The 10222-nt window shown below is 44.7% G+C and overlaps 1 protein-coding gene across 1 annotated transcript; it reads left to right on the top strand.

Moving 5' to 3' along the window:
- Positions 1–1064: 1064 nt before the first annotated feature.
- On the top strand, positions 1065–8120 carry barhl1b (BarH-like homeobox 1b). The gene is made up of 3 exons (XM_037116303.1): positions 1065–2392; positions 4987–5209; positions 6439–8120. Exons 1-3 carry the CDS (start codon positions 1942–1944, stop codon positions 6740–6742), a joined length of 978 nt encoding a protein of 325 aa, XP_036972198.1. The 5' UTR covers positions 1065–1941; the 3' UTR covers positions 6743–8120.
- The last annotated feature ends 2102 nt before the right edge of the window (positions 8121–10222 follow it).

The following is a 10222-nucleotide window of genomic DNA, read 5'->3' as shown; positions in this document are numbered from 1 at the left end:
GGTGCTGAAAGTGCGCACAATGGTATTTCACGCGTGTTAAGGTGAAGAAGTGCGCACAATGGCGCCTCGCGCGCCTTGAAGTTCTGCGTCACGCTGCTCGGACCATTGTCTGCAATTACCAGAGAGTGTTAGAGAGTTAATATCCTCTTAATGAGCCCTCCTTCAAGATACTGTGCGTGCCTAAAAAAAAAGAAAACATTTATTATATTTGTTAGATTTTTCATCCTTAAATTCGTCTCATTTGAAAGAGAGCAAAATAATAAAAGGTGTCCACGGTGAACGAGCGAACACTGTCCTGGGATTCTGAAGTTGAGATTTTAGACGGAAGGTAAAATGTTGACCGCTGCAAATAAAAATATCGAGGGGTTCACAGTTATAATATTTAGAAATAAGAGCAAATTAAAATCGCTTTAACAATATAATAACAACAAAAATATAATGATAATAATCATTAATGTAATAATAAAAATAATAATAATAATACAGTTCTAGTTTTAGCACTTTTTTCCAATTCGCAGTGTGGAATCGTATGAAACTAAACAGTACTAAATCGGATTATTTGATAAATAGAATATAAAAAATAAATAATAATAAAACGGTGAAAAAAAAGTCAAACGTTAAAAAAAAATAAATGTGCAGGGGGGAGTGAGAGGAGCGGTGGAGGTGGAGAGAGCTCCAGCGACAGACAGGGAGTCGAGGAGAGAAACACGGCGCCGCTCCACATAATAACCCCATTATAAGCCTCATCAATGATGTAATGAAAGCAAACAGTGTGAAAATTGCCTGTAAACAGTTGGATCTGAGTCTCCTGATGAATTCAGTGTCTCTTTTATCAAAGTGAGGATGAGCCAGGGAGGAGAGGGAGACGCTGGGAGGGAGGGAGGGAGGGAGGGAGGAGAGTGAGTGGGCGTGTAGGGAGGTCCACTTCCAGCTCCCCTCAGCCAATGAAGGCTTGTCACAGGGGACTCACGTGGACGGGGCGCTCTTAAAACCTAGCTCCTGACTTTTCCTCAAGTTCAATTTTTTGGGATTCCCTCCCACCCCCGTCGCATCTCGTCCTTTTACTTGCCAGTTGTGACTATTTAACCCAGTTTACCTCTCCTTTCTTTCCGCTCCTGCGCCGCGCATCGCCTCGTCCCGCGTCTTCCGCCTCTTCCTCTGCTCCTGCTGCAGCTCTCGGACTCCCCCCTTCTCTCTCTCTCTCTCTCTCTCTCTCTCTCTCTCTCTCTCTCTCTCTCTCTCCCTCTGCCTCCTGTTTTTCTTTAAAAGGTTTTGTTGTTCTGCTCAGAAGAATGCGAACAGTTTCCCCGTGTCGTCCGTGTGGCCACATGACGAGCTGCCCTCGACGGTTTCCTCCGGTCCGGCTGCAGGTCTGAACCTGTCCATGGTGCTGAAACGCGCTTTACGCCGAAGACATCACCGCCGCTGCTGCTGCCGCTGCTGCTGCTGCCACATCTCCAGAAAACAGTCAATTGTTTCTGCGTCTTTTTGGGTTCTGTAGGTGAGATCATTTCAGCAATAACTCTTTTCGTGTTCCCGTCGAGGCACTGTGAAGTCAGAAGCTGAAGGAGTGAGGGACTGGAGTGTGACTCTCCCAGCGGCGGCATCGATTTCAGGAGGACTCATCTCTCCAGACTTGACGAAGAAAAAAAAAAAAAAAAAGACCAGAACATCGGATGAATGGACGTTTTGCTGTAACGCAACTTAGCCTGGAGATATTTTCTCTTTAAAGAACCAGTTGGGGAGCTGGAAATAGCGGATGAATAAGCTTCATTTGTAGCGTATCCAAAAAAACACCTTCCCTGGCGCGGGGAGGGGGGCTCTTTCTCTTCTGCTGGACCAACTGAGACTTTCGCATCCCCCCCCTACCCCTCTTCCCTCCCTCAAATAAAACTTGTCCTGAATACCAAATGGTAGTTTGAGGAGGCCTCGATCAAGACAATGGAGGCGTCCGCCAACGGGTCCAGTTTCGGCATCGACTCGCTGCTGTCCCACAGGCCTGGAAGTCCGGTGTCCAAAGGGGACAGCCTGGTGGGGGAGTGCCGCTCTCCCCTGGAGTTCAGCCCGAGATCAGACGTGGAGAGCGGCTGCTCGTCGCCCCCGTCGCCGAGGAGGGAGTGCGTGGAGGAGGTGGCCCAGAGGCAAGGTCACGGCGTCGGCCTGCCGCCGCACCTCCAGCACGCACAGATATCTGCGGGGTCGCAGCAGAGGACCGTGACCTCGTCCTTCCTCATCAGAGACATTCTCGCGGACTGTAAGCCTCTGGCAGCGTGCGCGCCCTACTCCAGCAATGGACAGCCGACCCAGGAGGCGGGCAGGCTCGTCTCCAAGATAGCGGACGACTTTATGGAGAAAATCCACAGCAACTCGTCGTCAGACAGTGAATATAAAGGTAAGGACGGTGGAGGGGCTGCCGTGCTGAGGACAGATTGGAGGGGGAAGTGATTTGGCCTTCTGCTCTTACTGACCGGCTCCCGTAGGAAAATGCTGCTTTTTAAAAATATAAATTTAGTTCTATCTAAAGTAGCTCGCTGATCATTTGAGATGCATTTTTTCTTTTTTACCCCCCTACAAGTCAACATTTTTGTGTGTAGTTCGGCTGCAGCTTGTCTGGTCTCGGTGTTTCAGTTTGTGTCTCAATAACTTTTTTTTGTTTGTTTGAATAATAATTTAAAATTAAATTTAAAAAAAAAAATGTTGGCAGAGACACGTTGACACAAAATGTGTGGTGCAATCTGGAAAGATAGCGCATGAAGTTTGAATCATAACAATTCATTTAACTTAATATCTGTAAAAGCCGAACTACCACATTAAAATATTATTTAGGCATTTTGTTGCAGCAAAATATTTTAAAACCTTGAAAAAAATATATACATTTTAAATAGCTCGTTTTCATTTGGAGTTTGGGCCTTTTTAGATTATTTAATGATAATAATAATAATAATAATAATAATAATAATAATAATAATAATAATAATAATAATAATAATAATAATGTATTTTAACTATATGAAAATAATGCTCAGTAATGTAACATTTTTATTTTATTTTGTTAAACAAATAAAAACGGTACCGCCCACTGATCGTTATCAATAATCTGACATTAGTATCAGGACACCGGAAGCCATCAATACGGACAAATCGACCCGGTCCTCCGCTGATGGTAACACCAGCCTGTGCACGGTGGCGAGCTCGGGCTTCATTTTTCATCCGAGTTTTTACATTTAATAAAAGGCAAACGGCCCGCCCGCGTGCACGCGCGCGGCGCGTTGAGCAGAATATCCCAGAAAGCATCTGTTGATGTGAGCGAGGCAGGAGCGCGAGCGATGACAGGGTAGCCTCCAGATAAATGCCATCAAGGGCCTCTCTGTTTCCAATCATGTCAGCCATAACACACATGTCACCTCCACTGACAGTTTAATGAGGCAGAGCGAGGAGGGACGAGACCGCTGCAGGCCAGGAAATACAGAGAGGACATCTGACACACCTGCAAAATTATTAGTATTAATAAACTATTGTTATCATTATTATTATTTTATTATATCTTTATTAGTAGTATTATTAATTATTATCATCATTTTTATTATTTTTGCTTTATTCTGGTTAATGTTTTTCTCTCAGATTCACTCGTCTTGTAAACTAATTGATAAGGCGTCACGTCATCAATTCGCTCCACAATTTCCGTGCACGTATGTCCGCGTGCGTGCGCGCGCGACAGCGCGGATGGAGACGCTCATCGACGCGCTGATTGATTGCGGGAGCCGCGGGGCCCACAGAGCGCCTGTACGGTGGCTTTGATTTCCGCGAATCCGCCTCCTATAATATTTGAGGGATTTGATGCAATTTGTCCCCGGTGCTAATCAGATTTGTAACCGCGCGAGGCCGCCCGGCTCTTGATTTCCACTCATTTCCACGGTCCTGTGAAGTTCCTCCGGTCGCGGTTGAAAGGCTCGTCCTTCCCTTGTGGCTCAATTAGGCGGATTATTGTGCTTCTTGAGACGACTCAACTATTCAACTACCAAGATCTCTCGCCTCGCGAGCTTCCCCCCCCTCCGGTCCCCCTCACCCCCCTCTCCTCCCCCGTGTTTTTTCACAGAATTGACTATAAGGAGTGTATATCAATGCTCGCCCTGACATGACACCACGCAGAAGGAGAACAAAGAGCGCGGCTCTGCTGACGGCTCAGATATCAGATTGGAAGTGCGAATATTGGAGGAGCTTTTCATAACAATTTAAGACCAAATCAAATAGCTCCACATCGCCTATAGGCACTGTTCCCGACACACACTGCGCACTGCAGAGGCCGACGCTTCTTACTGCACATTAATAGTTATTAAACACTGACAGGCTGGAGGAACCTCACACATGTTTTTTTAAAAAAAACATTTTAACAATAATTGCTCGCAGCGTTTTCGTCACTTTCTTTCAGTTCGCACCGAGCAAACATCAGCTGTGTGTTTGATTCAGCTGCTGGTGAAAGCAGTGGTTTGAAAACAATACAAAGTTGCGGTTTCCGGTTTTATTTCCCACAATTTCTCTGTTAAAAGACGAAACACTGAGCTGGATTGGCAACGACGACTGAAGCGCTTTATTGTCACAAAGTTTGGCTTCTTCACGTCTTTTTGCGAGAAGGGAGCATTTCCTTCTTGTTATTGTTGTTAACCTTTCATTAGAATCCTGTTAAGTCTTGTTCATTAACCAGCCAGTGGAGCTCAAAGAGTTTTCAATTTCAAAATACACAAATTTGATGTTATAAGAATTCAGTCAGACTTTTATTTTGGAGTTTTTTCTCCAGTATCAGATCACTGAATAAATGAAGCAATGAAAATAGACAGTTCTGATGTATTTAATCTAACGCGCCGCAGCTCAGATGTGTGTGTGTGTGTGTGTGTGTGTGTGTGTGTGTGTGTACTGAGGCTGCCCGTCCACTCAGACGGGTGTAGTTCCTCTGTTCTCACCTTCCTTGGTGTTGTTTGTGTCCGCCAGTGAAAGAGGAGGGGGACAGGGAGATCTCCAGCAGCAGAGACAGCCCTCAGGTCCGGCTGAAGAAGCCCAGGAAGGCCCGGACGGCCTTCACGGACCACCAGCTGGCCCAGCTGGAGCGCAGCTTCGAGCGGCAGAAGTACCTGAGCGTCCAGGACCGCATGGAGCTGGCGGCCTCCCTCAACCTCACCGACACGCAGGTCAAGACCTGGTACCAGAACCGGAGGTAGGGTCACACGCTGGAGGGAGGGAGGGTTATCTGGTGTGTCAAGCGCAGGACTAAATGGACACAGGGACGCCATGTTTCACTTCGCGCGCCCTGAGTTCACCATTATTTTAATTATTGATTCATTTGACGATTATCTTCTCGAATTATTGATTCATGGTCAGCTCCATAAAATATCAGGAATTAAAAGAGACTCAGAATGTGATCGAAAACTTTCCAGCACCCGAAGAAACCGGAAGAAAATGATCAAGAAGTGTCATGACAGTGGAGGCACAGACATTATTTCAACCTTTCATCATAAAAACTGTTACTCATCAATTGTCTCTAAATCAAACCTTTAACTTCTACTGTACAACGGTTCCGTAAATGACGCAGGACTGACAGCTGAGTAGTTGATTCGACTGATGTATGACCTCTCAGAAACACGTCATCACACCGTCACCGTCTGGAGAAAGGCCTCGTTTCAGTTTTAAGTTCGCAGGTTTTTCCATTCAATTCGATTTTCGCTCCGTATCGAGAGAATACAACACTGCAAGACCGAACCGCGAACAGATCTAATGGGAGACATGTCAGCCTGTCAAGCCGCAGACACACACACACACACACACACACACACACACACACACACACACACACACACACACGCACACACACACACACACACACACACAGTGACCCTGCAAATAGTTTGAAAACCGAGGTGTCAACTTCCTGTAAATAAATGAAAGTGCATGCAGCGCGCAGTGAGTCCTCTCCTGTGCAGAGACACCTCTCTGCAGCTCTCGCCTGAATGAACTTCAGCATTTACTTGTGTGCAGTTTTGACTCCCAGGCAGCTAAATGACATAAATAAATATAAAAACAACACTTTGGCCGATGAATAATGCATCGTTGCATGTGTGCGTATCAATAATTCAAACAAACCACTATATCTACTCAATTATCTTTATTATGAATAATTCACCTGCGTGGAGGCAGACTGGCGATCTAACAGACGTCCTTGGGTGTGAAGACAAGTGGCAGGATGGAGATTTGGGTGATTAAAAAAAAAAAAAAAAAAAAAGCTAACAGATGTATTTCTGATTTCTAATTGGACGCCAGGTAAATAGATGGGAGTTGCTTTGGTGTGTTAGATTCAAACACTCACTTATACTACATGTAGTGAAATATATATATTTCTACACACACTCACATGCTACAGGCTAAAGCAGCGTCATTTCTCTCCTCCAGGACAAAGTGGAAGAGGCAGACGGCGGTGGGACTGGAGCTGCTGGCGGAGGCTGGAAACTACTCCGCCCTGCAGAGGATGTTCCCGTCCCCGTACTTCTACCCGCAGAGCCTGGTGTCCAACCTGGACCCCGGGGCGGCCCTCTATCTGTACAGGGGCCCCTCTGCGCCCCCGCCGGCTCTGCAGAGACCGCTGGTCCCGCGGATCCTGCTGCACGGCCTGCAGGGAGGCAGCGAGCCGCCCCCTCCGCCGCCTCCTCTGCCCCCCATGTCCGGCGTCCTCTCCCGGCCGGCTCAGCAGCGGTGAGCCGGTCCCTGCAGAGACGGTTTTTTTTTATTTTGTACGCTGACCCTGGCAGCTCTGGACTCATTAGAGGAAACGAAACAAAGACAGAAAACAGATGACGACGTGACGACCTGCTCAAGGCCTTTACGCTGCGAAATGACTCATTTAGGCTGAACTGAGTGGACGGAGCGTCGTGACTGAAACTCACACTGTCTGAAGGATGTTCCCTTTTTTGTTTTTGTTTTTTTGGGACATGAGCTTTATTTATAATTTATTTATTTTTCGATAGGAGTCAAAGAATCTAAGTTATGTATTTATTTGATCAACAAAATGTTTCAGTATTTTGTTTTCAGTGTTTTTCCCAACGAAGGACAATTGTTGGTGGCACTTTGACCTACAGTTCAATGTCAATGACACCCCCTATTATTATTATTATTATTATTATTATTATTATTATTATTATTATTATTATTATTATTATGTGCACGTTCGTGGCTGGTGGCAAAAGAACGAACCGAGTATAATATAGTTAAAGGATCCAAAGGAACATTTGTTTTCTAAATCTGTATTTGATTTTTTTTCCCCACGTGAACGAGCAGATGATCAGCAGTCATAGACCTGTAAATAAGAATATTTTGCATTTTATTCGAAAGAGACCGATTTTAAAAGAAACTTTTTTTTGTTCAGTTGTTGCTTTGTTCTATCTATGATGAGTGTGTCTTTTTCAGACCACGGTGATCCAGTTTAACATAATAGGCTAGATTAGCCATCAGAAACTATAACAGGCGAATAGAAAACGGACGAAGAAAAAAAATAAAATAAAGGACATTGTTGGTCTGAGAGATGGACGGACTTCCTGCCTGGACCCACATGCAAGGCACACAGTCGAGAGCTACGGACAGAAATAAATCTATATAAAGTCTTTTTTTCTTGTTCTTAGTTGAAGTTTTAGCGGAGTAAAAAAAATGTCAAGTAATTTATTTAAAAAAAAAAAAGAAGCATTTTTATCCCCACAGAGGGGGAAATGGGGGGACGCACTCACCTCGAATGTTTTTTTATTTTTATTTTTCCGACAGACAAACGATCGGACTCGGGTCCACGTCCAGGCGTGACAGCCTGTTGATTTGCTCTTAGATGTATTTGAACAGACGTTGTGCATTACTTATGTTATTTCATATGACGCCGTGATAAACCCTTAATTGTTATACTCTCCTTTTTGGTGAAAATTGTATATTGCAGATATCAAACTTGTGGAGTGGTTCTCGTATATTTCCTGGATCGTTTTTTTTTTTTTTATTTTGTTTCTAAATTTATTTATTTTTGAAATTTGGAATCTCCTTTTTTTCTTTTTTTAATTTTTTGTCCCTCTAGCTTCCCCCCAAAACTCTTCTCTCCCCATTTCGTGAAGTTCTTTTTTTTTTTTTTTTTTTTTTTTTTTTTTTTTTGTGAAGTTCACAGCGAAAAAGTTGGACAGAAAAACGGGGGGGATTTGATGTAAAAGAGAATTACTTTTATAAATGTGGAAATAAAAGTCTTTCATTTAATCACGTGGCTTGCTTGTATGTGGCACACGGAGGAGGGATCAACACGTGGAATTATGGGCTTTTCTTTTGAAAGGGTTTCGCCACTTAAAACATCCAGTGGTTGGACGAAATAACTGCAACACCTGACAGTCGAACGCAACCGATAAATCTGACACACACACATGTGACTGAGGAGCGCATGAGGTGTTCCTGTTATTTTGTCCACACATGTACACATTATTAGTTTTAAAACAACTCATTTCGGGATAATATCATAAATAATCTCAAATGTGGATATCAGTGAATTATTTTTTTTCAACTATTTAACAGAATTAAAAAAAAAAAAAAGTCATAAAAATGTGGTTGCATGCGCAGAAAATGATAGTATAACAGTCACGTTTGGTGCCAAAATAAAAGCCTGTATTTGACTAAATTAAATGGAAAAAATCGACTTTTCATGTCAAACACAGCAAACTAAAGCAGATGTAAAGGCCCTCACTGGCCACTGTTAAACTGAGTGTGTTTTAAAGTGATCGGTACACGTGTCGGTGTCAACGAGCAAAGGTTGAGAGACGGCTGCTGTCGCTTTAATTAAAAACATCTGCACTTTACCCGGAAGCAGCTCGAAAATAAACACAATTTTTAAGTTTTTTTTTTTTTTTTTCTATTAGGGCAAAACGTGTTGGAGTTTTCGACACTGTCTGTCAAACGACCCCCCCCCCCCTTCTGTTTGGTTTGGTGTCGTTGACTTAATTTGGCGAATGTTGAGATGAGGGCGAGAAAACGAGAGGAAGAGAGGAAAAAGAAGAAGTTAATAAGAGTGTCACCGGCGCTGAGAGGAGCAACATCCGTCCTCTTAACCTTTTCAGAAGAGGAGCGGAGATTTGCGGAGAGATTTAAAAGTTGGGAGTTCAGCTGTGATGACAGTTAATGTTGTGTTAATCACATCAATATTGGCTTTTTAGAGAAAAAAAAAAATCTCTGCCTTTTACTTTCTGAAGGATATTACTGCGTGATCGGAAACCCAGTTTTGTTTAAGCTTCATGAGGGAGGTGGGGTGGGGGGGTTGCTTGGCAATTGATAGCAAACAGTACGCGCGCACACGCACACGCACAACTACCACACACACACACACACACACACACACACACACACACACGAAAAGTGCAATCAAAGATCAATTCCAGCTAATGTCTTTAGAGAAGGGCCAACAAAAGCAGGAGGGTGTCCAAAATGGAGCCGCTGTCCTGTCCACCCTCCCTCCTCCCCCTCCTCCGCCATTCCCACTTTCCTAAATTAACAGCAGCAACTCCAATTCGTTTTCCATAAACAATGCAGGAGATGAAATATTAATGTTATGTGCGCAATTGTTTAAGTGCCCTAAATGATCCCATTTGGAAATTGATTGTTTCCATCCCTCTTTTCCTTGAGGGTGCTGGATGTGCGCTCCTCTGCCAAACGGCTCCAACAGCTGGTGACCGGGCTGGAGCTGACTGCAGACCGGGGATCAGCGTGGGGACAGCTGGTCAGCGGCTCCACCGCCGCCACCGCCACCTCCACCCACCCCCCTCCCCTCCTACATACAAATTTCACCCATGCACCATCCTCACTCTCGCCCCCTCCTCCCCTCCCCTCCCTCACTCCTGAGTCTGTGAGGACCCAAGTTATCCGGCCGTGGCGCGTTGGGGGTTAAAGGAGTTCAGGCTGACGGACAAGACTTGGCGTGTAGGATGTTAACGATTAGACAAAAGACTTTAATAGGTTTTAATTGAAAGTCGATAATGGGTTTGATAGCCAGCTCCCCCTGCTGTCATCCACGCATGGCACCTGTTATCTGGGGCCTCCACTTAGTGGCTGACCAAGCCGTGAAATATCAGACTGACGGCCTGATAACTGGCGCGTTTATGATGCGTAAAATTGCATTAAAAATACAGTGGGCCGAGCCGAGCCGTGCCGAGCCGGGCGCTGCTGGGAAAAG

Source organism: Acanthopagrus latus, chromosome 12, assembly GCF_904848185.1.
Source record: "Acanthopagrus latus isolate v.2019 chromosome 12, fAcaLat1.1, whole genome shotgun sequence".
Classification (NCBI taxonomy): Eukaryota; Metazoa; Chordata; class Actinopteri; order Spariformes; family Sparidae; genus Acanthopagrus; species Acanthopagrus latus.
The sequence above is the reverse complement of the archived record's forward strand: the minus strand, read 5'-3'. Positions and strand labels throughout refer to the sequence as shown.